We start from the raw sequence: 26,341 nt of genomic DNA on the forward strand, positions 1-26,341 counted from the left end.
ACACTGGGAGACGTTCCCTAAAATGGCGGACTGCGCGGGCGCGGGCGGGGCGAGGACGCGGGCGGGGCGTCCGTTCGAGGCGGCCCTCGGCGGCGGCGGGGCGGGGCGGAGGCGCCGACTGCTCGCATGGCCGCCACGCCGGAACCCGGCGAGCCCGGGAAGGGGAAGGTAACCGGGGGACAGCGGGGCGCGCGGGCTGGGGGCGGGGGTGAGTGAGGCCCGGACGGGCGGGCGCGGCGCGTAAGGACGCGGCCTCTGGAGCTGCGAGACCCAGACGGGAGCGCGTGTCGTTCGCTTCTCTGCCCGCGGACAGACCCCCCCCCCCGCCCGCCTTCCGTCCCTTTTTTACCTTAATTGCCGTGGCTTTAATGACATACACGAGGAGGATGAGGGGACAGGTACCGGTAATTTACTGCAGCTCACAGACTCATCCCTTTGGGAATATTTTGTCTTGCATTGTAATTTGTTAGTCAAGAGATTGCAAAATTCCCCGAGGACGGCTGCCTTGTGCAGCAGGCTCTATGCTTCACTGAAAGCGCTTAACTTAGGGGAGTTGGGAAAGGTAATCGAGTGCGTTTATATCGAGAACTGGAGGGTCAGATGAAACGCTTGAGGTGTTTTCTCCTTTACCCTTTCGCTCGACCACGTGGAGTATGCAGGATTCTATGGACCCGATCGTTCCCGTCGCTGGCCTTCCTGCCCTGCCTGGCCCCTGTGGGCTCCCCTGTAAAATGGATAATTTCACTTCTCTGTCTAAAACCCAGTCGTATCAGTCCATTGCTCTCAGGTTAAAATCCGAATTTCTTGGCCTGGAAATGTGAAGGTTGTTACCTAACGCTGGCGGTTCAGCCTTCGGCTCTTCCGATGCTTTGCCGGTGGTGGATTGAATAAATCTAAACAGGGCCGTCTCTGGTCTCCCCTGCAGGGCTTCCTGACTCCCTAAAGGAGACAGGTGCTTCTGCCTCCACCTGCCAGGACACCTTGTACACAGCCGTATCGTTAGACTGGAAGTCAATCTTTGTCTTGTTTTTAAGAGCGGGGGACCCAGTTTTGATATCCTCAGTGCAGCTAACAAGTGTTCATGAAAAGATAATGCCCCCCTCAAAAAAACCCACCTTAAAATAGTAAGCTATAGAGATAGTAACATTGGATCAGTTATTCACAAATATTTATCGAAGACCTACTCTGTGGCCACATGTGCGGAGATGTGGGATATGATGGATTTTGCAGAACGGTTGCCTCTAGGAGACCTTGGTGGTGCTGTTTCCAGAGTGCACGGATAAATGTCTCCTTGAAGAGTTAAAAGGGATAGTAGATTTGTTAAATGGAGAAGTTTAGTTCTGCAGTGACAAGGAGCAGAAAAATGGGACGGTAGCTTGGATGGGTGGCAGGGGGCTGTAAAGAGAAGGGTGGTTTGTTTTGCATGTTTCTAGACCAGAGAGCATTAAGTATAAATGTAAGTAAACAAGGGACAACAACAGAAGTAGAGTTCTTGAGAGTCCAAAGACTAATCAAAGGCACAGTGAAGACATTTTATTATTAGTTTTTGCTTTTTAGGGCTGCACCCGTGGCATACAGAGGTTCCCAGGCTAGGGGTCAGATCAGAGCTAGAGCTGCCCGCCTACACTACAGCTCACACACAGCAATGCTGAATCCCCAACCCACTGAGTGAGGCCAGGGATTGAACCTGCAACCTCATGGCTCCTAGTTGGATTGTTTCCGCTGTGCCACGATGGGAACTCCGAAAACTATTTTTTAAATAAAAGTAAGGCCAATTCCTCCTTCCAAACAAAAGGCAGAATATGAGCATCAAGGCAGATAGATTTAGCAGTGGGAGATGAAGCAGCTCTTGATTTCATCTGCTCTATTCCCTATAAATTATTAAAATGGCTTTCTTCTTAGAAATCTTTTTGAACTTCCCTTAATTCCATCAGAGTGCACTGGTAAAGCTGCAGCCGCCTTTCTAAATTCAAGCTTAAAAAATACTAGTCTACCCCAAAAAAGCCTGTAATTTTAGTTTTAAGGCTTTGTTATTAGCAGGTAAACCTTAAGTTTGCAGACTAGGGGAATAAAAGAATGCCTATACCTTTCACTGTTGCAAAGGGACTTTAGGCTTGGACCCTCTATTTACAAGAATCATACAGTTCTGTGTCCTCTCAAAAACATTATATATGTTGGAGACTTTAATAATACAGTATTCTGGACTTGCTTTTAAGTCATCAGGAGTCTAAACTCCACTTGACCAGTGACCAGGAGGCCAATTCTGTACTAGTACTGATTCTTAAGAACAGTCTCTGTACATCTTACCAGTTTTGATACACATTGCAGTTATGTAGTTGTTTCTGCTACTCCCTACATATATGTAGCTTGATGTCCATTTTCCTGCTGCAAGAGAGGAGACTTTCAGGGTCACACTGATGAGCACTCTGCGGCACTTACTAGCCTTCTACTTAAACCCTGAGCCTGCTTCCGATGTATCATCACAAAGAGGCCAGACTTAAAAACAGGGAAAATAAAGGGCCTGGCACTAATGCCCCTTAGCACCTCCAAATTACAAGGCTGTTTATTAGGCCAGCGTTGGCTTCTCCGCCTTGGCACTACTGACCATATCCAACCGAGGCAGTTTTGTTGATGATGTAGCAGCAGCCTTGGCCTCTAGTCCACATGTTGGCTTTAGAAGACACTTTAAAAGGGCACTTTATTTCCAGTTGCAAACATTTAACTCTAAAAGCAGTTTCTCCCAGGGTGGGTGGGGAGACAACCCGTGTTTCCCAAACATAAATGCCAATGGCCTATTTGAATTGGCATCTCAGGGTGGAATTTGAACATCTCCAAAAAGCTGTTACCCAGCTGACTGAAGCAGCACCATTTTATGCACATGGTAGAGAACTAAGGTGGATGAGTTCCCTTATGCAGGAGCTTAAGAATGCAGCACACCCACCCCCAGTCAAGAAATATTTGCAGATTCTACTGCATCCTGGGGTCACACCAGGGAATCCAAATAAAAGTCTGCACGCCCCCCAACCCCCAACATGCGGTGTTTGGCCTGCCCTGGCCAACACTTGATGGTTCCTTTTGCTTATTAAGATCTCTGCCTAAATGGGAAAGCCATCCAGCTGCTTGCTTCTGAGGCAGGAGACCAACCCCCCGCCCCCCCATCCCTGGACAATGGCCTAGCTAAGGAACCTCACACTCTCTGGGACCATAAATTCCATTGGGGGCTTGACCCAAGGGGGAGATTTTTCTTTTTGGTAAATTAAAAGTCTTTAAAAATTAAATCCTAATCCCTTAGTATATGGAAAAATTTGCATTTAAAATAAGTCTGCAACTTTAACAAGCACCTGCTATATTCTTGAGGTAAAACAAGCTGGGGTTGGGGTGGTGGTGAACAGACGAGACAAAGGAAAAATGTGGAAGAGAGTGACCCAAGAGAGTAAATAACTTTTGCTTTATTAGGCGCCAAGTCAAATCTTGACTGTAGAAGGAATTACTACCTGGCCCAATCGTTTCACTACAGATAGGGGCCAGAGAGAAAAAATACATTGTACAGTTGACAAGAGTTAGTGCCAGAGCTGAGACAACCCAACCCTCTAGGTTTCCACCTTTTTTCATCATACAAAGTGGTTACCGTGTGCTGTCAACAAAGAATTAAACTAATCAAGTCTGACACCAGCAAGGAAACAGACATTTGTCATAACATGTATTCTTACAAACACAACTGAGGCTCACCTCGTTACCTAGATCGTTTAAATCATTAAAGGACTTTAAAAAGAGCAGTGTAGCAACATGGTTAGAACAATTTCATTTCCCCCATGTATACCTCTCAAATTATTAGGAAACTGTACTTTTTAATTTCAGTGATAGCCAAATTCCACATGACTTTACACAGTTTAAAGAGCTCATGAAACACTTTATGCCCTTCTCTCTAAACCAGTCAACAAATTATGGCATGCCTTAATGCCCCAACCAATGGAGATTTAATTTACCCTGCTGCTTACTTAGGACTTTCTGGTCAAATTCTCAAGGTTTCCATTTTAGAGCTGTGTTATATATCAAAGCAGGATGATTGACGATCTTAATCTTTGCCAAACCACCCTGAAGTATTTTCTCGTTCAAACTAGGTTCTTATTTTTCCTAGCCATTTAAGCTCCTAGGAATTTTAGATGTCGAGAACACACCCTGTGCACGGGAATCAATATTACATGGTTCGCTGGGATCTGTTGTGGCTGGCCTTGGACACTTTTTGTTAACGAGTGAGTATCTTTTTTTTTTTTTCCCTCTGCATTAAAAAAAAAATGAAGTACAATATATAACATGTAATGTATAATTACAGTGGTTATGCTTCCTTGACAGGTAGAATCAGAAGATCATGCGATGTTGCAGTAGGAGGATTTATCTTGGTAACTTTAGGATGCTGGTATGTGTGCTAAAATTCACGAAGCTCCATTACTGTGATAGGTTTATCTAATTCCAAGCATATGTTCTACTCAGAGCAATTCCCACCCTCAGTGATATTTATCTTACAAAATACTGCTGGAACATCTCAAATCTTTTAAACATGTATATAAACACACATGTCATTTGTCAGATGAACAGATGAATGCATGCCATTAGTGCATCAATGCCCTGTCAGGGTTTATACTTCATTTAGGAAGGACTCTACTTTTTAAAAAATTAACGTAAATGCACATTTCATCCCTGCCTATGGCATTTAACATCTAAAAATATTACTTTAAGGAGTTCCCATTGTGGAGCACTGAAAACAAATCCAACCAGCATCCATGAGGGTTCATCTCAGTGGGTTAAGGATCCAGTGGTGCTGTGACGTAGGCTGGTGGATGCAGCTCCAATTTGACCCCTAGCCTGGGAAATTTCCATATGCAGCCCTAAAAAGCAAAAATAAGTAAATAAATAAGCCACTTTAAGAATGTGTACATAACCACTGTCATCTGTAAGCATTTACAATTTTCGATTATAAACGTCAAATTTTAGTTTTTTTGTGGGTTTTTTTTTTTTTTTTTTTTGGTCTTTTTTCTTTTTAGGGCCAAACCTGCAGCATTTGGAGGTTCCCAGGCTAGGGTCGAATCAGAGGTACAGCCGCCGGCCTACGCCACAGCGACAGCAACGCAGGATCCCAGCCATGACTGCAGCCTACAGCTCATGGCAAGGCTGGATCCTTAACCCACTGAGCAAGGCCAGGATCAAACCCGCAACCTCATGGTTCCTAGTCAGGTTCTTAACCACTGAGCCGCAAGGGAACTCTGGTATCTTTTATTTATATTGATTTGTTCATGTTCTCCTTACAAGGTTCCATTGTAGATATAATTATGCAAAGCTAAGAATCCAGGAAAGAGTTGCCAGAGAAGGAATTAAAAACAAGATTTTATATGAAAGTACCCACCTTGATCCTGAAAGAAAAACCAACGGGAGCGGCAGCAGCCATTGAGCAGTCTTGAGCATAGAAAACCCAGATAACCACTTCAGTGTGAACTACAGCAACATTTTATGTATCATGAGAGAGCTTTCAATCAAGTAAATAAAGTACTGTGTCAAGTTGTCTTTTTTCCACAGGTTTCTGACTATCTACCCCATTACTGTGGTCCTGTATCTCATCATACGTAGCATACCGAGTGTTCCACATGGTTCCCTGCAGTAAGCAGTGAGCACCGATGTCCAACAAATTCTCAGGTTGCCTTAAGAACCAATGACAACTGCTATTACTGTACCCTGTTAAAAATTAAGGGCTACTTCCTGGTTTCTATCAGACTTAAAACTAATTATAGACTGTCACTTTGCAGTTGTTATTTTTAAAATGTACCCCACTGCTTGACACTATTCTTCCATTCCAACAGGCAAGTCATCTCTCAGCAAAGGCTTTTGGCTGGTCTAAATACTTTTTTCAAGTAGGAAAGTGTTTTTTACTTAAGTAGAATTTAAATATGCACATGGTATGCATGAAAGTATTTTCAGAACATGTTTGGTGCAAAGGAAAAAACTGCAGAACTAGTCATATTAATGTAAAGACATGGAGATAGAAAAACAAAACTCCACACCCAACAAAATCCACAGCATTCATTTACAGTTTTAATATCAACATTACTTTTCAAAAAATAAAGCACAAGCTCAGAAACCTTCCTAAGGAATGATAAATATGAAAAAAGACACCAGTGTCTTAAGATAGTGGCATTATTTATTATTGGTCCTACTGATTACCACAGTGAGCTAAGCAGAGCAAGGAACAGATGTCTTGAAACTGTATTCTGTTCCATTATCCCTTTTCAGGATAGGTGGAGCTTGCTCTGGTTCACCTCAGCAGAGAGGCAGCATTTTCCCTCCCATGCCCACTTTCTCATGGCTGTCCTAAGAGGTGTGTGTGTGTGTGTGTGTTACCAAATGAGTGACTGCCAGACATGCTCTAAGAGATTTTTATTGATCCTAACCATCTGGCAGCCACCAAAGGAAGGACCTGGACATTGATTAGGGAAGGCTATTAGGAGAATGCAGTTTGCAAGATCACCTGCCTACTGTTGCTGACACAAAGCTGCGTGCAGTCTCCATGACCCAAGGTCAGAGGCAGCACTCACTGCATGAGTCCGGGTGCCAGAGACTGAGAAGTCATCAAGTCAGATATTTAACAGTGTGTGAAGCCACTTAAAGTTCTCAGCTTCAGTTTAATAACCATGTGACATAAAGTCAGCAAATGGATTAAGTAACTCAAATCCCTTCTAGCTTGAGCCACTATGATTAGATCTTACCCTGAGTAAGAGAAACCTCTCTGGGCTGGGCTGGTCAAACTTCCAAGGCCTTCACCAATTACAAGGTTAGTTCATTTTCTCAGCAAAATGACTGCATAACTGGAGATCTGGATAAAAACAGAAGTACAGATACTTAGTTGGATTACTTTTCAAATGTCATTTCGTGAATTTCTATCCTTAGCATTTTTCCTTCTTGAACTACTAATCAATTATTGGACCATGTAACACGATCCATTACATTGCTACTGAACACCCTCGGTAAGGCCGCCAAGTTGATCTTGACATTGCCGCTTCTGGTCCCTCCAAACCAATCTTCCACTCTGCCATCCAACTTCAGGTTCAAACTGTGTGAAGTTTTGCCAAGCCAAGGCCGCCGGGAACTGAATTCATACTTTGCTCATACTTCATTCTCTTAGAATGCCTTCCACCTCCTTGGTGGCAGTCCATTCTCTTGCTAACTTAGATCACCGCCTCATTTAAGCGCTTCTACTTGTTTCAAGAGTAGTGACCCAGTAGTTGGCACCTCCCACTGACTGTAACTGTCAGTTTTTCCATCTCTACATCTCCCATCAAGTATCTCATATGCAGCAGTCAACATGTTGATTTACTAAATGTTCACTGGTCCCCCTCATCCCAAAACTTACATTTTCCCAAGTTTAAGCTGAGTTACCTACCTTCCACACCCACTGGGAGCCTCCAGCTGCACTGCTTCCTTCCATTAAATCCGAAATTTCATACTAGGTGATAGAGCAGTTGGTACCAGCTAAATAGCTGATTAAAATAGAATTGTCGTCATTAGTAGGTTTAAAACTTTTTGTGGGCTTACCTATCATTACCTAAACTATCTCCAAGTGCTTTTTTATGCAACCCGCACCCCCCTCTTACCCCTCCCTCTTTGCTTTACCTCTGTAAAGGGACCTCAGGGAATTTAACGTTAACTAGCTTTTCTCTGGACTTTTGATTTTATACTGACGGAGTCTGCCAACAAGAAATTTTGACTATGCCTAGCACCATTATTTGATTTGCAAGCATCTCTTCAGTCTACGTACCTCTACTCCATCGCTGGTTCCCCTTTGCTTCGATTATATAATTCGAGGTCTATATAATAAATTCAGGATTCCTGTTTATGCACTTTTCAGCAAAGAGCTAGGGATCAAATAGGGTTTGAATCCTCTATTCCTAGGTAAAAATCTGTGGTGGAGGGGGATTAGGGCATCCCCTTCAAAGTCATGTTAATATACACTATATTTTGGGTAAGCAGAATACCTTGATGAGGAAAGTAGAAAAAATAACAATGATTGCTGTGGTTTTTAATGGCCCTCTAGAATAACGTATTTTTGGAAGCATCTTAAAGTATGGCCCAGGGGTCATCAGATCAGGTCAGTACAATATATAACAATATCCTCTACCACCCAAATATTAGTATCTTACAAACTATTTTGTATATTAAGTTTCATCTTTAAATTTTCTCTTAATAGGGAAGCTTTTAGGGACCAAAAACTAAAGTTTACAATTCTCCAAAGGTTGTGATGTGAGCACTACTCAGTTTGTTGCAAATACTTGTCTTTACAGCCACTGCATTCACCTTAACTCTTCATTTTCTAGAGAACAATTTTTCCAAGTATAATCTTGTAAGTACTATTTAAAGGTTTCTATTGTTCACAACAATTTAACAGGTGCTATCTGTCCCACCTTTTTTCTAGAAAGAACTCTCATTAAATTATGAAAACACCCATTATATGACCTACCCAAGGGTTCAAATCTGCATATACTGGTTTCTCAAAGGGTTAAGTTTCAATAAAAATAAGACTATGAGAATGAATCATTCGAAATCATGTCTAAATTCTTTGTTTTTGAAACACTTTTCTAGTTTTATGGGGTTTTTTCCTCAGATGAACAGAAATGGTTTTACCTTGTCTTTTCTTCCAAAGCCATTATATACAGAGCTGTATTTCACTGAGGAGATCCCGATAGTTTTATTTCTTCTCAGTACAGCACCCAAGTCCTCTCACTTCACCAAAACACACTATTTTGGAGTATGTAGTGGGAAAAATGAATTTCTTCTAGGCTTATCAAGTCTTTAGATAATTTCAGGGCAATTAAAGTACATACTCTGCACTAGCATAGCCAAAGCCCTGCTTTAAGTTCACTTTCTAATCGATTTTATGTTCTGTTATAAATTTACATCACTCCATTATCCAAAAGAATCAATTTTCCAAGTTTTTGTAAGCTCAAAGTATTTATGCATTTAATATAGAGGTAGGACAACTTGGGGAACCCAAGGACAGAGGGTGTTCTTTGCATTTGAACATTGTGAGGAAGCATTTAAACTACAAGTAGGAAGGGCACTGAAACATGTATAAAACAGTAAACAGAAGGAATTGGAACCATTAGGATAAGGACCTGGCTTTCAAAGGACTTTGCTCTATTTGCATGTACTGCCTTCAACTTACACAAGAGGACCACCGACTGCTAACACACATTTCAGGTATGCAAAGGAGGTATTAGGAGAACCTTTCTTTCCTGTTTTAGAGTCTATCCATCTGGTTACCGATATTCTCCCTTTCCCCATTTGTCAAAGTAAGTGCAGCCCCAATAACAAGTGTTAAATGTACAAGCAGCAATTAATTTGGAATACCTATTGCAATCACTGGAACACATTTACTTGGGCCCTTTTACTCTTCCACACAGCACATTCACATGGACAGACTAAGGAAAAGGAGATGAAATTTAAATCAGCACATTATTTTCTGCTTTATCTTTAAAAAAAAAAATATAGTAAGTTGGAACTTTTGGTTGTACTTAACACCTCTCATCTCCCTTAACTAGAGAGCAAGATAAAAGGATACCTTATTAGCAGCTACCATACAAAATTTACTGTTACGCAAGGAAGCATCAATCCTTCTTCTCAAGTATTAATCTCATTTTCTCTATGTATGCCACCCAAGTTACACGTCTGCAGTGGCCACCTCAAAGGTCTTGGTTGCTATTGCTTTTTACTGTTTCTTAAAATTTGTGGCGGTGCTTCTTCAAGTCTTGGCAAGTATAAATGTTTGACTGGGCAAAAGTAATTTTACTTCCTGTAAGGTTCATGGAATGGACTATTAGAGGACTGGCAGGAAAGAACATGAATAGTTCGGTGTTTATGGGTTGGACCCCAGTTTTCCAGGCCTGTAACCCCTGCAAAATGTCCACTTGGGCAGTAACCCAAGCCAGACATGTTCAGGAGTAAGTGCTGTGCCTCTGGGATAGCTCAGCGAGACACTTGAATAAGTAAGAAATTAAATAAACCTTCCCATAGGACAGTTCTCCATTTGCCTGGACTGTTAGTGCAATCACTTTTGACTACAGTATAGTTTCCCATACCCAAGTGTATGTTGATCCCTGGCAAAAGGAGAAAAAAATTTTAATACCCCTAGGTTAACAATTAGGAATTACTACACATTATATACAATTAAGTTCTTGTCCCAATAACTCACCTAACCAAAGGATTAGTCATGTCCTGGCCTATCACTTCTCTGCAGCATTTATTCCAATATTGCATCTACATAATGCCAAAAACTTGATAGCACATTCCCAGTCTAACTGCACATCCTTTACATGTTAAATTTCCTGATAATTTGGGGTTAACATCATGACTATTTCCAATCTGCTTTTCCTCATGGACTAAATTCTTTCAGCAAACTAAACATATCCAATCCCTATTATTTTCAGTCAACTTGCTAAGGTGTGAAAGTACAGAGAAGTGTATCATCTTTTGTTAGCCATTTCCCACCTACCTAGAGCTCTCAAGTTTTTGAGCTCTGTCTGCATGGTTGAAGTTTACTAAACACGACCAGGACATATACAGTATACACAATTAACAGACCATAAAGAAAAAGTAGGTTATTTCAACTGTCCAATTTCATAAGCTTAGATTTAAAATTAACATTAAGATACTTGGGGAGTCTGGATTTTAATTTTTCTCCCTGCCTCAACATACTCAGGGGCACATACCATATCATTACTGTAGGTCACTTCCAAAGTAATTCTCAAGGGTTTACTTTTTAGATATCAAGGTTATAGTAAGAAAGACTAATTAAGACAAGCATCATTTCAACAGCAGTTAGGCAGACAATTTATTTTTTTAAATAACTGTCTTATAAACAGGTACCTGTGGTACTAAGTTAAAAACAGGGGAGCAGAGCAGCCTATTTAGGCTCAAGCACCATAAACTGGCTAAATCTAGTAACTGCATGTTTTAGTGTAGAGGTTATGGATGACAAGGTATGGCCAAACACCTTCCAATCTAAAAATTATCCGGAAGAAAAGGTTCTCCACATCGGGCTATCATTTATACTATAGTTCAACTATTTTTAAGTTAAGTTGCGGCAGTTAATGACTTGAAGAGACCATGGTTTACCTAAATTCAAATCACTGCTTAGAGATGTGAGGCAATTGGAAAGATTCTTACTCAATGCACTAATTTAAGAATCCCCTAAAACTCAAGCATTAAGTACATAAACTAAGCACTGCAACTTACTGCCACACCATTATATAAACACCTCAACTTCAGAGCCCCACAAGTATGAAGAAAATTTAGATCCAAACCATTTCAATAATTTTAGAAAAAATGGCTTTTAAAGACTATCAGTTATCCTTCCAGAAGAATATTTCAGTGAGTATTCTAGGGGGTTGGAAAGAAGTTAACGATTCTCTGCTACAGGCTCCACTTTTTAATGCCTTCCTTAGTAGACTAAGTTTATTCTGGTTTTAGCTCTTTAAAAGCATCTACAATCAATCAGTTCTCTATATGCGAAGGTGTGCATATCACCGGCCTTAGGGATATCTCATTTTTATTTGTGCTATGGGCCCTGTTATAAAAATAATCCAAGAATAAAAAGCCACTGTTAAGTTCAAAAGATCAATTCCCACAACTGAGGCAAATACAGAACACCATCTGTCCATGCATATCAATTCCCACCAGGTACAAAAAATACCTCTCAAATAATAATTGTTTTCTTTGCTGGAAAAAAAAATTTCCAAGAAAACTGTCTTTGAAAAACTTTAATACCTTGTCGCTAGTGGCTCAAGGCATCTAGTTTCATACTTATTTTTAGACAGGCTCTATCCTAGGCAAATGAGAACTTAAAATGTTTTAAGGATTTAATAGGGCTTCCTTCTGTCATTTCAATGTCAAATTGATTTGACTCCTTCAAGATTTCATCTTGCTGTCTGAATACTAGGGCCAGAAGCTGGTCTCCACCTCCTGGGTCAGAGCCAGAGACCTCCACCAAAGGCTATATGTGTAACATATAGGCTGTATGTGTTACCTATATGTGTAACAAGACGTAACCTCCCAGCAGCAAGTTTCCACAGTTCAGTTACTTCATCATTTCTATCTTAAAAGAATTTTTTGTTCTTGACTAACCTCCTTATGCTTTCATATTAAGTAATCAATCTAATCCAATTCTTGCTATCTATAAAACTTTCCTGTGAGAGCATCCCTTAAACCAAGAGCACCCTCACAGGTGAATTCGCTCAAGGTATAGTTGGGACATCTGCTCAGAACTGTACCTGTTCACGTCTGGTTATTCAGTGTTTTGCTTGCCAGAGGGGAGGGGGGGACAATAAAAGTTTCTCGTTTAAAGATTCTGTTCTGCCAAACTTGGCGGTTCTCGATCTTTATCCCTCTGGCTTACCATATGGCGCACTCCCTCTTAATTTAATACTGTTATTACTTTCATACAAATGCAGACATTACTATTGACCTTGAAACTGCTTCATGCCAATGGTTGCTAGCATTAATTGCTAAAAAGACCAAGAGCCCTTGAGACGCTATCTTGCACTGTTAAGTATTCCCATGGTTTACTACTGTAGAGTAGAGCCTTTGTGCCAAAAATTCAACTGAACCTACACCAAAGAAAACTCAACTCCAGCTCATCTTGTAGAAAGAAAATTCGTAGGAGTATAAGTTAAAAATCTGATTTAAAACGGCTGAAACAGAAATCTAAGCAATCAGAAATATAAACAAACCTGTACTTACCAGAAGCAACCTAAAACACCAAACACTAGACTGATGTCAAGTTTTTAGTTCTACAGTTTGACTCCTGATTCCTCACTTCACATTAGTGAGGGTCCTTTAGAAGATTAAGTGTTCTGTGCAAACCCAATAAAATTACAAGTAGGGGATCTAATGTTATCACATAACTACAGTTAAGTTAGCAGTGTTGTGTAGTAGTGAAATCAATGACTGGCTTGCATGATGGCTTCTAAAAGCATCTGTTCCCAGAGTTTCATGTCTTATAGATGTATATATAAAATTATCAGTTGAGGACAGCCATTAGCATTTTGTAAAGATGATAAACTTCTTGTAAAGAGTGTTAACTTCTCCCAGCCAGTACCTTTTCCCCTCATTAAATGTTAAAGTCATCTGGGGGGGGTGAGGGGAAGGAAAGAGTTCAACTTTACTTCATACTTAAAAATCAGTTCATACACATTTAAGTTTTTAAAACCTAAATGTTCCAAGTACAGAGTAAAAGAATAAGCTGTCCAGAAAGCACACACTTAAAATGTTCTCCTCTTGGGAGAGTCATAAAGGGATTTTGAACCTTGATGGCGAGAATCCCAAAACGAGAGTAAAATGAATTCTTTTTATTGCAAACAAACGTCTAAATTAATTTCTCCACCCACTTTCTTTAGAAAGAAAAAGAAATCAGCAGGCTAAGGAGATACCCATTCAAGAACTGACATGATTAAAAATTAAGATATAAATGGGTGACTCACAATTTCATTAGCTTACAAAGATGGTGGAGTTAACTACTACAAGCACACTAGTTATACAGTATTTTGTGGGAGAAGGGCATACAGACATAGCTAACTTCATATAGATCCCATTAGACAACTGGATTTACAACAAGTTTTTTTTTAATAAGAAATGGGCAAAGCCAGCTTTCTTTTCAGAATCAAAATGCAGAACAAATGGAAAAATTATGGTATTTAACCTTCACAAGTTTGAGCCTCCACAAATAATGCAACCAAGTTTTACATTTTTAACAGCCCGTCTACATACACTCCATCTTCTCTATCTTAGTTCCAAATTTTACCTTCATTCCCAATTATACAAATTCCACCGTTATTTAAAAAGAAAAGAGCCTTCCCAGTTATTTTCAAAAACTACTGTTTAGCTTACCCCTCCACTACTCAGCAGACTACAGAGAGGATGGAGTGTAACATGAGCAGTACAGAGTCTTAGGCAATTCATGAGGACTGCTCAGTCCTTACATGAATCTGGTTGCTAACATTTCTATTATATTGTGACAATGACTCCCGACTGTTATCTCTGTGAGAAATGGGGGGAGTAAATTCTTAATAAAAGACACCAGGTACAAAGCAACATTTTACTTTTGTTGTGATAAAAAAAAAAAAGTCACATTTTACAGATAAAATGTAGAACCCTGAAATACTGACACATTCTCTTATCGTGCACAATGCTGAGGTTCTCTTACGATTCACTTTAAAACTGCAATTAAAAATGTACAAAAAAGAAAAGAAAAAAAAAAAATCAACCCACAAAGCTTCTAAAAAAGGAACCCGCAGGCACTTCCTCTTGTGGAATGTTTAAAAAGTTAGCCTACTAAAGAAAACAGTCGACTTCTTGTGAAGGTTTTGGAGAAATATGTATCAGTTCGTTTTATTTGGGTATTCAATAATATCCTTGGTGATAATGCTGACTCCATGGCTTCTGACCCCAGAATTGCTGTAAGAGAAAATTTTTTTTTTAAAGAAAAAACATCAATAAGCCACTCAAACTGCTTTTAGGAAATGACAATCTAATTCAGAGTAATTGCTGGAAACAAACTTACACCTGTCATACCTCTGATTTATCAAGCCAGATTTAGTTAGTATTAATAGCCCATTATCAATACACATTACAAGAGGAAACAGTATGACTTGGTTAGTTTATACAAGTAAAGCTAACAGTAAAAAGAACCATTTGTATTAAATAATATTACTTCATTAAAAAATACTACATTACAGCAAACTCCAACCTATTTTGCCTTTAAAAGATAACATTACGGCTACAACAGCTGCAACACAACTCACATCTTACCCTGTAACACTTATAAACAAGTTTTCAAGATTGATTTCTTATGAACTCAAAGTACAATTAAATGTACATAAAAGCACACAAGGAATTACTTACACCCTGCTGCCACTGGTTGTAGCCCTGAGATTGATTTTTGTAGCCACGATTGTTTCCTCGTCCTCTGAAGTTCTACAAAAGAGAAAAAACCTTTAAGAATTCAAAGCACAAGTTGTTAGGGGAGAAAAGGGGACACAAGGCAGGGAAACAGACAGACTGCCAGCCATGAAAACTCTGAGCACTGGCTGCAGCATTTGCTCTCAGGTGATACTATTTATTTGTCATATGTGACATCATCTACTTGTTACTAGTTAACGAACCTGAAAAATCAATGTCAATTAAATTGACTCATTTTACCATCACTATGCATATAATGCCGCTGTTTACAACTCTTCCTGTAGCTATGTAATGTCATTTAACTTCCCAAAACAGAGAAGCAGCTCTGCAGGGATCCTAACTTACCTGGTTGTAGTTCCCTCTGTTGGGCATTCCACCTCTGTTGTAGTTCCCTCTGTTTGAATAACCGCCTCGGCTGGGAAAAACAGGGCCTCGAGGATATGGATAGCCAATTCCACCACTTCCGCCTCCGCCACCGCCTCTCTGGGGCATATTGCCTCTCCTATTATATCCACCACGATTCCCAGGAGCTGAAAACAAGAGACCTTTCATGTAATACTGTGTCATACCTTCTCTACATACACCATTTTAGGGCTATCGTGGACCGTTCCTTTATTATAGAAGACAAAGATTTTACTTAACCATCTGCACAGCCTCGGCGTGTACGACCAAATCACAGCAAGATTTTAACTATAGTTACTAGGACAGCTAGGATATGAGATTGAAATCTGTTGATGTTAAAATCAGTTAAATGAGACATACCCAAACTAAGAGTATATATAGGTTACCAATTGCTTTGATCATGAACCAAAAAAACAACACTCAAAGTGAACTTGCCTCCTCCTCTGAAATTTCCACCACGCATATTGAATCCACCACGTCCTCTATGGCCACCACCTCTGTTAAACTGGTTCTTGCCACTCTTATTTTTATTGCTCTTCTTTGAGCCTGTGTTCTGTTTCTTTTCTGGTGGAAGAGCCTTTTTGCTTTCTTCCTTATATTGCTCCAAAAGTTTTTGGGCTTCCTCCTTCTGAAGCTCAACATAGGTTATTTCATCAAAGCACTCAGCTACTTCTGGCAAAGTAAAGTTTCCTACAAGAAATAAAACGCATTACACAGACATTCACAACTCTAAAGCCTCAATTCTCAAACAGCTTTAATTCTTGAACACATTACCTACAGATGTTTTAACTGTACTTTCTAAATAGGAACTTGTTTACAGAGTTATTTTAACTCCTGAAACAACATCACTGACAAAATTTTTTATAGATATAACTCAAATAAGAATATTTAGGGGAGTTCCCACTGTGGCTCAGCCCGTTACAAACCCAATTAGCATCCATGAGGATGCAGGTTCAATCCCTGGCCTAGCTTGGTGGGTTAAGGATCTGGCACTGCTATGGCGCAGGGTGGTAGCTGCAGTTCCAATGCGACTCTTAGGTGGGAAACCTCCATATACTGCGGGTGCGGTTCTAAAAAGGGGAGGGGAGAAAAAAAAAAGAGCAACATTTCCTGCAGTGGCATAATAGGATCTGCAGTGTCGCTAGAGACGCTGGGACACAGGTCTGATCCCTGGCCTGGCAAAGTCGGTTAAGGATCTGGCAACAGCTGTGGCGTGGCATAGGTCACATCTGTAGCTCAGGCCTGATCCCTGGCCCAGGAATTCTATATACCACAGGACAACCAAAAAAAGAGAATAAATTTTAAAATCTTTTAAAAATGGAATATTGGGAGTTCCCATCCTTTTTTGCAGCCCTAAAAGACAAAAAAACAAAAAAAAACAAAACCCCCCCAACCCCACCCCCAAAAAAAACCGACTATTGAACCGTACAATTGTATTTCTTACCTTTCATCTTGAGGACTGCATGTTCTGGTAGGTCTTTTCCCTCGACTTCTGCTTTCTTCTGTGTTCTCTGCTTATAGTCTTCATCTTTTGGGCAAACTACAACAGCTTTTCGTTGGAAGCCTGCAAACAGGCACATTTTTCTCCTCTGGGCAGCAGCAGACACATTTGTCTTAAAAAAAAAAAAAAAAAAAAGTAAGTTTATAACCCCAAGCATTAATTCTATGAGTAAATATCCATCAGTTTGACTTTTTTTTTCCTTTTTTGTCTCTTTGCCATTTCTAGGGTCGCTCCCGCAGCATATGGAGGTTGCCAGGCTAGGGGTCCAATCAGAGCTGTAGCTGCCAGCCCATGCCAGAGCCAGAGCAAGGTGGGATCCGAGTCTGTGACCTACATCACAGCTCACGGCAATGCGGGATCCTTAACCCACTGAGCAAGGCCAGGGATCGAACCTGCAACCTCATGGTTCCTAGTCAGATTTGTTAACCACTGCGCCACAATGGGAACTCCTGACTTTTTTTTTCTTTTTGAGTTTAAAGTTACAGCTTACCTGATCCAAAATGAAATTTCGTTTCTTACGGGCAGCAATCTCAATAAACTTCCCAAGACACTGTGGAGCTCTCTGCAACAGTGTGTTCAGTTTTCCAGTATCTGCCATTTGCTTCTTAAAACCTGCCACCTATTTTCAAAAGTAGGCAGTATTTTAAAATTCAAATATTTTTATTATTGCTACAAAAGATTTCATCATGTAACAACACCCAACACTCTTCTTTTTTATCTACTCAACGTTTAAGAATTCAAAAAATTTCCAAAAAATTTCAGTGAATGTCTGGTATCTTGGCAATTTTTGTCTGCTGTGGCTTGGGTCACTGCTATAGTTTGGGATCCCTGGCTGGGGAACAGCCAAAAACAAAACAAAAACCCAACAATGAAGCCTAGTCACTGGAAGGCAGTTTTAACCTAAAGACCCTAGGTAAGCAACCACTCTTATCTTTAAGATACTAACAAACTGATAAAGACAATAGACAAAAAAAGGATTATCTAGAACACCTTCTAGTCTTTTAAAAAGGCACAGATCCTGCCTATTTTACTTACCATCATTTTATCCATAATGGTGTTTGTTCCAAGAATGTTATATTTACCAGGATTTTCTGCTGCATGTTTAGTAACCCAGGTAGTTTTCCCAGCTCCTGGCAAGCCAATCATCATCACCACCTACAATGGAAAGAATTCTTTAAGTATTTTTTAAAATGCACAAAGACCAGGTTTACGTATCTAAACTCTCAGAGCCTTTCAACGGGAAATGTGTTTTTGTGGACAACTTAACACTCCACCTATAAAGGGAGAAGACTAAGAAAAATCAATAGAACATGTATGGCAGTTTATAACTTAAATCATCCAACTCTGTCATTTTTGCAAAAGCAATCTTCAAAAAAAAAAAAAAAAAAAAAAAAAAACTCATTATTTTTTTTAAGTAACTTACTTCACAATCTTTCTTCTCTTCAGGCCCCTTTGGTCCTCGAACTCGATCCTCCAAGGGGACATTCTGGATAAAAGTATACTCTTCAGGTATTGGAAAATATGGCTTCTCCTTCTGACCAAAATTAAATTCCACTGCGCAGTTGTGGCACAGAACATGTGGGAAGAGTGGTCGTTCAGCAAGAACTTCCTTACTGATTTTGAAGGCAATGCCAAGATCTTGTCCATTCTTTGCATAGGAGAGTTCTACTTCATCACTTTCAAAGTTCTGTTAATCAGAGAAAAAAATTAATGCATTGTAACCTGCTTCTTACACGCCTTCTTAAAGAAACCTCCCAAATCAATTTAGGAGTGAAGCTTATCCTGTGGAAAACATTTAGGTTAAATGTTGAAGAGCTTTCTGATAATCAGAAATTAATATTGCCCTAAAAGATTACATTTTCAGATCAACTTCCTGGTAAGTGGTTTTCAGTCAAAATGAATTAGTATTGGAAGCTGACATTAATATAACTGAAAAGTATTCTCAGGAGTTCCTGTTGTGGCTCACTGGTTAATGAACCAGACTAGTATCCATGAGAATGAATGCAGGTTTGATCCTTGGCTTTGCTCAGTGGGTTAAGGATGCAGCGCTGTAGAGCTGTGGTGTGGTGTAGGTTGCAGATGTGGCTTGGATCCTGCGTTGCTATGGCTGTAGTGTAGGTCTGCAGCTACAGCTCCAATTGGACCCCTGGCCTGGGAACCTCCAAATGCCATGGGTGGGGCCCTTAAAAAAAGGAACAAAACAAAAACCTCTCAGGACTTTCCTGGTGGCTCTGGTTTATTCCCTGCCCTGGGAACTTCCACATACCCTGGGCACAACCAAAAAAGAAAGAAAGAAAAAAAAAAAAACAAAAAACCCCAAAACAAACACAGTTCAACTACTTGCTATTTATATATACAAAATAAATTAGCTATGACTTACAGCAAAACATGTGATCACATCATTTTCATCAAACTTCTCTCCATAATCTTCAGTCTCACAGTTGCATGTTTTTATTCCTTTTAGAGAATACCCGTAAGAAAACTCTTCTTCACCTAAGAAAATAATTACCTTTCATTAAATCAACAGTCCAATGACCCACATGTTTTAATATTCAAGATGTAGGGTTCAAGAGAGACGATGAAGTATGTCACCTAATATACTTTGACTTACACTGACTTTTATACCCAATAATCAAAGTTAGGTAGTTATTTAACCGGCTGACAAACTGTATGCTCCGGATAACATTCTATTTCAACCAGTCATAAAGCAAGTAACCATAAAAAGAAATTAAAACTTAGCCAGTGCATACTAGATGTTATTATTCATCTCTAACAACATTAGCAGAATGTATAAAACCAGACAAAGAAAAGTATAGAATGTCTTCTATTCTAACTACTGAAATCAATTCCTAAACACTCATGAGTACACAGACATTAAAAAAAAATTTTTACCCAGCAACATTCCACTTGTGGTTAGTGACCAGCCAATCCGAACTTCATGAATATCAATATCTTTTGTATATAAATGCCTTACTGGGATCTTCTCTGTAACCTGCAAGTCAAAACACACAACTGTAAATCAAGGATGATAAACCACTAAACTAACCCTGGTTTAGTCCATGTGGGCAATGGGTTAATTATTCTGACTACTAGGTAGAAAGACACTAGCAAGTTCACTTCATGGCTCGGTAGTTAAAGAACCCGACTAAAATCCATGGACGTAGGTTCGATCCCTGTCTGGCCTTGCTCAGTGGGTTTAGGATCCAGAGTTGCTGTGAGCTGTGGTATAGGTCACAGCTGCTGCTGATTCAACCCCTAGCCTGGGAACCCTATGCTCCAGGTACGGCCCTAGAAAAGCAAAAAAGACACCAACTCTACCCCCTTACCAACATTTATAAGAACTTGAAATTGATTTAGGTATTTGGTTGATTCACTTTTTTTTTGGTCTCTTGCCCTCTTAGGGCCGCACCTATGGAGTTTCCCAGGCTAGGGGTCCAACTGAAGCTGTTGCTGCTGGCCTACACCACAGCCACAGCAACGCCAGATCCAAGCCATGTCTGCGACCTACACCACAGCTCACACCAACACCAGATCCTTAACCCACTGAGCGAGGCCAGGGATTGAATCTGAAACCTCATGGTTCCTAGTCAGATTCATTTCTGCTGCGCCAGTGTGAACTCTCCGGTTGAGATTTAGAAGGGCATTAATGTCAAAATCACATAATCTCAAATCCAACTAAAGTATCCCTTTAACTATCGTGTTTTCCTCCGGGACAAAAACAAGAGCCCAACCACTGTATTTTTTTCAAATGCTTGGCCTTTCAAGCGACTGATTAAAAAAAGCAACAGCCTGGAGTTCCCATCATGGCTCAGTGGTTAATGAATCCGACTAGGAACCATGAGGTTGTGAGTTCAATCCCTGGCCTTGCTCAGTGGGTTGAGGATCCCGAGTTGCTGTGGCTCTGGTGTAGGCTGGTGGCTACAGCTCCGATTAGACCTTTAGCCTGGGAACCTCCATATGCCTCAGGAATGGCCCAAGAAAAGGCAAAAATACAAAAAAAATTAAAAATAAAAAAATAAAAAGAGGAACAGCCTAAATGAAGGATAGATCTGGTGTACATGGCAACTTTTGTTGTAACAAAATTTAAACTGTTATCAAGTCCCTCTCCTAACCCACAAAAACTAAGTTAACACTAACATCTAACAGCACCAGACAAGTGGAACATCCAACAAAGGTTAAGAGAGGGAAAAAAAAAAAAAAAAAAAAAATTTGCCATTTACCTTCATCTCAAAACAGACTTTGCCTTTTGACACACCATAGGATGCTCTTCCTCCAGCCCAAAGAAAAGCAAAACTCTCCATAGTAAGGGAAGAAGCACTAAGGCGATCTCTTGATATTTTAAAATGTAGGTCGCAATTATCTGCAATTATATCAAATGCAAATTTTCCCATATCCAATATAAACTTATCTGCTTTGTAGACAAAACTTTGTCATTAAATTTTCACATTTCTTAATGTTGCACACATTTTTACAGGTCATGCTGCGGTTCTAATTCAGCTTCAGCCCCACTCCCGCCAAGTCACTCTTGCCAAATTATGAACTAAAATGTACACTACCTATTCAACTAACAAATCAAGGTTTAGAGTGTGTGTTTTATAGAATAATCAAGACAATGTGACATTAATACATACCTGGCTCTGCTCTTTACCTTGATTTAGAGGCAAGCAGTAGAGGATAGCAGGAAATCAAAGTGAAGCATGCCAGACCAGGTAGAATTTACCAGTGCCACAATAAAACTGAAGGGAGGCCATGACCAAGTATTTTAAAATAAGAGTATGAGCTGTTGATCCTGCACTTTATAGTTTTAAAACACCAGGGTATTTAGATCTTAAATTATTCTCTGAAACTTTTAAGAAGGTGGTCCCAACCTACAATACAAACCTGATCGCCTAATACTGTTACTGTCGGAGCATTTTAGGTCCCCCCTTTCCCCAAACTTGCCTGTTTATCATTAACAATGGAGAATACACACTCTGGAATAATCCAAACCTCAAATGTCTTCTACCTAGCTGCCTTTGGGTCACTGACTCATTACCATGCACCTTCTGAGTTCTCAGCTGAGGAGCACTAAATTAGAAAGGTATTCTAAGTTTTTAATGGTGACAGGAAATTAAACCTAAGGTTTGGAATTCTCCTTAAATTAGCTTCACTCTTTAAATTCCTGATTGTTACTGACAGAATTTCCAATTCAAATCGTATTTGAGTTCAACAGTGCATTTATCAAATTGGTATCTCTAGGTCACGAGCTATTAGGGTTGGCCTTCCTGAACGACTGCTTTATTGCCAATATTTAAGCAACTGAGTTTAAAACAAAACATTCAAATCAACTACTTTTCTATGTGCAATTTTAAAATAAAGACTCCACTATCTTACTGTGTATAAAGCCTATGCAATAAGAAATCAAGAATTATATTTATGCCTGTCTTACTTATCTGTATATAAACAGTATTCCAAAACATGAGAATCTAAGCTTCAACTCTCTATCTCTAAGCATTTCTACTCTTTGACTTGTTCATCACAGAAAGAACTGTACTTTCTGATCAAGTTGCTAAACCAGCAATGTTTTTAATTTTAAAAATTAGAAATCTGACAGCCAAGGCCCATTCGGAGGTTTGCAATACTTCCTCGTACTCAATTGCAACCCAACTGGGTAAAGTAGCAGTATTTACAGCGCTGCCATTGATACCATTCGCTGCTGAAGAAAGCTAGTGGCCCAGTGATGGGGCCACTGCTGCTGCCCCAGGTCTTTGGAAGAAATCAACTTATGTTAAAGCAGCAGCTACTCAACTGGAATTGAGAACAAAAGAGCAGTTATTGAGAAAATAATATTACAACCGTTCAGAATAGGGAATATACTTGTGTGCTAATGGGAAAAGTCATTAATAAATGTTTAACTAGCCCAAATAGCTCACTTAAAATAATTCCACAAAAAAAGACGTTACTTTACAAAGAAGCCTATAGAAACAAGTTACAGGTTACAAGATTCCATAAGCTAGACAATCAAACACTAGCATTGATTTCACATTCCTACCAATGAGAACTTAGTCATACCAAAAAAATTATCAATTTGCTAATGCCTATACAATTACCAATACAACTGCTGTAATAAACATCAAGTGACCAAAATCTGAATATAAGCCCTCATCTTCCTACTTTTAAAAGAACTGTTTACAGGCATTAAGTTTTCTAACATCTTGGAACCAAAAACCACATTTGACAACTGGGGAAGGGGAGCGAAACAACTTCACTTACAAGTATCAAGACAAACCACTGTGTCGTCGAAATGTTCATCTTCTTCTTCAACAGGTGGCTGAGGCGATTTGGCTCTGAAAGACAGAATTGTCTCTTGATACAGCTTTCCCCACCAAAAACTAAAGAACAGGTGACAAGTAAAACTTGGTTAGCATGCTCTACCTGCTATACTTATTCTCTTCAATATATTCAAAATATCCACGGCCATGGTCTTCTCGAGGTCTTTTAACACCTCTCTTTTTATCTCCGCCTTTCTGTTCTGTTTTGCCGTCTCCTACAATACACGACACCACCTTATAAGACACCACGTCGCGAAACAACAAACAAAAAAAGCTTTTTTTTTTGAAGTTCCAAAAAGCTCGACTTCCCAATTCATTTTTGTAAGTAGTTTCAATCGAGAATTCAAACGCGAATTCAAAAAACAATCGGCTTGGAACTAGATTGGAATTAGTGACGCAGTACTAAGTACATTGCTAATTTTGCCCGTCCCCTCGAAAATTCGAGAAAGCTAATGAAAACTAGCGCGGCCCAGGCCCGAGCCCACGTGTATCCCGGAGAGAGTTCAGGAAGGGGGGAGGGGCCGAGGCGCCCAGCCCGCACTCCCCTCCCCCACCCGGGCCCGCGCTCCCCGCGGCCGCATTGTACTGCTCGCCGCCAGCCCCGCCCGGCCCCGCCCGCCGGAAGTGACGTCACGCCGAGCCCGGCGCGCCTTGCACAATACCGCGGCCCGGAGCCGCCACGGCGCGCCGCCGGGGCCCCGGGCCTCCCCTCCCCCCGGAGACATGTGCCCGCACCGCGCGCACGCAGCGCAGCGGCGCCGCCGCGGCTCCTCCCCCAACAGCGGCAGCTGCAGCCCCCCCCCCGGGCTCCCCCCTCCCGCTCTAGCCACATAATGGAGGCGCTGCCGCCGCCGTCACACTGCGAGCCGAGGCCTCACGCCTAATCCGGGATTCCCCGCGGCCTCCCCGCCCGCCCGCTCGCCGCGGCCCCCGCCCCCCCGGGGGCGCCCTCCCGCGGCGGGGCATCCCTCCCCTCCCCCAGCGGGGCTCCGGCAGGCCTGGGCACGGTCCCCACCCCGCGCGGGCCTCCCGCCGCGCGCAACCAACCACGCAGCACTCACCCGCCGCCGGAGCCCCGGGGCGACCGCCGCCTCCGCCGCCTTCCGCCTTCTTCTTACCTCCCGCCTGCTGCTGGCCCTGCCTCGCCCCGGGCGGCGCCACCGTCACCGCGAACAGCGACGTGGGGCCGCTGCTCTTCCCTGCGGCCTCCTTGGCGGCCCCGCGCTGCTGCTGGGGCTGTTGCTGCGGCGCCGCCGGCGGTTGAGGCTGCTGCTCCCCGTGCCCGTTCTCGTCGCCCGCGCCTTCCTCCTCCTCGCCGAGCTCATCCTCCCCTTCCTGGAAGCCCTGGTCGTCGCCGTTCTCGTCCTCCGAGGCGGCCTCCTCCTCTTCCATCGGGCCCGAGTCGGCCGCCCCCGCGGCGCCGTTCTCCTCCCCGAGCTCCATCTGGTCGCCATCCAGGGCGGCGATCCCTTCCTCCTCCTCCTCTTCTTCCTCCTCCTCCTCGTCGCCACCGGCCGCGGCCTCCTGCTCGAGGCCTGCTCCCGAGCGCTCGGCGGAATCCCCGCCCAGGTCTAGGCTGCCGTTCCCAGGCTCCATGGCGGGGCGGCCCCCGGCCTCCTCGTCGTCCAGCGCGGCCTGGAGACGCTCCATGAGCTCGGCCTTGAGGCCCTTGTCGGACAGGCGCCGCTTCTTGAGCTCCTCCTTCAGCTCCGACACCTTCAGCTTTTTCACATTAACAGGCGAGGAACTCATGGTGAGGCCCCGATTCACCGCTAGGCGCTGGCTCAAACTGGACTCCGCTCACTCGGCCACTGGCGGCGGCTGCGGCTGCTGCTCGGCCCGGGCGGCGGCTGCGGCTGCGGCTGGAGGTGGGTTTGTGCTGCAGAGCGGACCCGCCTGGTGTCGAACGGCGCCAATTCCTTTCACCGAGTTCGCGAGGGAGACGCGGAGACTCGCCTAGCGCGAGCGAGCACGCAACGTCCTCTCGCAGGAGCGGTGCCGCGCACGTAATATAGCCGCCCCGCCCCTGCGCCGGCGGAGCGCCCGCGCTCGCCCCGCCCCGCCCACACCAGTTCCTCCCGCCCCCACCCGAATCGCGGGCCCGGAGCGCGGCGCCGCGCCGCGCACTGCGCTTCCAATTGGGGCCGAGCAAATGGAGGAGGAGGAAACCGCCTTCAGTTAAACCGACCCACTGCAACATCTATTGGTCTTTCCAGCTCTTTGGTGTCGAGGCTTGTTTTGCTCTTTGCCTTCCAGCCCTTCTGTCCAAATGCTTTTAGTCCTCAGACTGGCCTTTTCCACTTGACTCCGCCACCTATTCTTCCATTTTAGATTTGTCTTATCTATTTCTCCAGCTATTTGTTTAAAACGCCTTAAAATTGTATTTCAGCTTTGATTTGTGCAACACAAATTGGCAATTACAATACGCAGGGGATTTTCTTCCGCTTAATATTTGGTTTAATTTTTCTAAGTCCTGCCTTGCGGATTGAATTTTAAACTCAAGCAGGGCCTTTCTTTTGTCTCTCCCACGACCCCTACTGCAAGCCTTCAAAGATGAGATGCTTGCTTTCCGGAGCGTGTCCTCCACTCCATACTGCAAAGCGTACTCTGCCGGCCTTGTCATGGCACTGTCAGCCAAAGAAGTTAAATAAACCTCAGAATTGCATTTCTGTGTTTTCTTTACCTACCAACCGAAAAGACGGACCTTCTGTAAGATTTATTCCAATTTAGGATCTGGTCGTCCAGTTATGAAAAGTCCTTGTAGCTGACAATGAGGATGAGACCCAGCTAAGATCACACACTTTGATTCTATTCCCGTGTCTCCAGAAATACTTTGGACCAAATTATGCTGAAACCCTAATAAAAGCTTATGCAAAACAAAGGGTTGTGATTTTGTAAATAGAAAATAATCACTCCCGAAAAGAAATGTTATTTCAGTGTGCCTTCGACGTTTAATTTTTCTCTTTACTAAATAAAACGTGTGTTACATTCCTCAAGTTTTAGGTAGCAGTGCCAGAATTTAGATTTGTGATAGAGACAAGTATTAAACCCGGTAGAATCTGCACAGGGGCTAGCCAATGTTCTAGTCTAGTTTATCTCTGACTAAGGAGGTCAGCTTTACACACTGCTT

General features: G+C 42.1%; 1 protein-coding gene and 1 long non-coding RNA gene across 5 annotated transcripts; one reads left to right on the plus strand and one right to left on the minus strand.

Moving 5' to 3' along the window:
• LOC100739755 (cytochrome c oxidase protein 20 homolog) lies at positions 1-5,558 on the plus strand. The gene is made up of 4 exons (XM_005653791.3): positions 1-168; positions 4,139-4,253; positions 4,354-4,417; positions 5,308-5,558. Exons 1-4 carry the CDS (start codon positions 127-129, stop codon positions 5,444-5,446), a joined length of 360 nt encoding a protein of 119 aa, XP_005653848.2. The 5' UTR covers positions 1-126; the 3' UTR covers positions 5,447-5,558.
• Positions 3,430-25,224, minus strand: HNRNPU. 4 transcript variants are annotated; one of them, XR_002336237.1, is made up of 16 exons: positions 24,273-25,164; positions 23,315-23,426; positions 23,153-23,226; positions 21,121-21,260; positions 19,793-19,892; positions 19,281-19,393; positions 18,324-18,587; positions 17,936-18,055; positions 17,391-17,519; positions 16,844-17,012; positions 15,835-16,089; positions 15,343-15,527; positions 14,941-15,012; positions 9,394-9,464; positions 7,430-7,526; positions 3,430-6,862 (listed from the first exon to the last, which is right to left on the minus strand). It is a non-coding gene; the product is annotated as a heterogeneous nuclear ribonucleoprotein U (long non-coding RNA). The 4 variants fall into 4 exon arrangements; XR_002336239.1 differs by having other exon boundaries at positions 6,063-6,862; positions 24,330-25,143; XR_002336238.1 differs by lacking the exons at positions 3,430-6,862; positions 7,430-7,526; positions 9,394-9,464 and adding an exon at positions 13,374-14,493 and having other exon boundaries at positions 24,330-25,224.

The sequence above is a fragment of the Sus scrofa genome, chromosome 10 (genome assembly GCF_000003025.6).
Source record: "Sus scrofa isolate TJ Tabasco breed Duroc chromosome 10, Sscrofa11.1, whole genome shotgun sequence".
Taxonomy (NCBI): Eukaryota; Metazoa; Chordata; class Mammalia; order Artiodactyla; family Suidae; genus Sus; species Sus scrofa.

Coding starts and splice junctions, on each gene's coding strand:
- LOC100739755 (XM_005653791.3), top strand. CDS start 127: ATGGCCGCCACGCCGGAACCCGGCGAGCCCGGGAAGGGGAAG. Junction 4,254..4,353: donor TGGACACTTTTTGTTAACGA/GTGAGTATCTTT, acceptor CTTCCTTGACAG/GTAGAATCAGAAGATCATGC. Junction 4,418..5,307: donor TTGGTAACTTTAGGATGCTG/GTATGTGTGCTA, acceptor TCTCCTTACAAG/GTTCCATTGTAGATATAATT.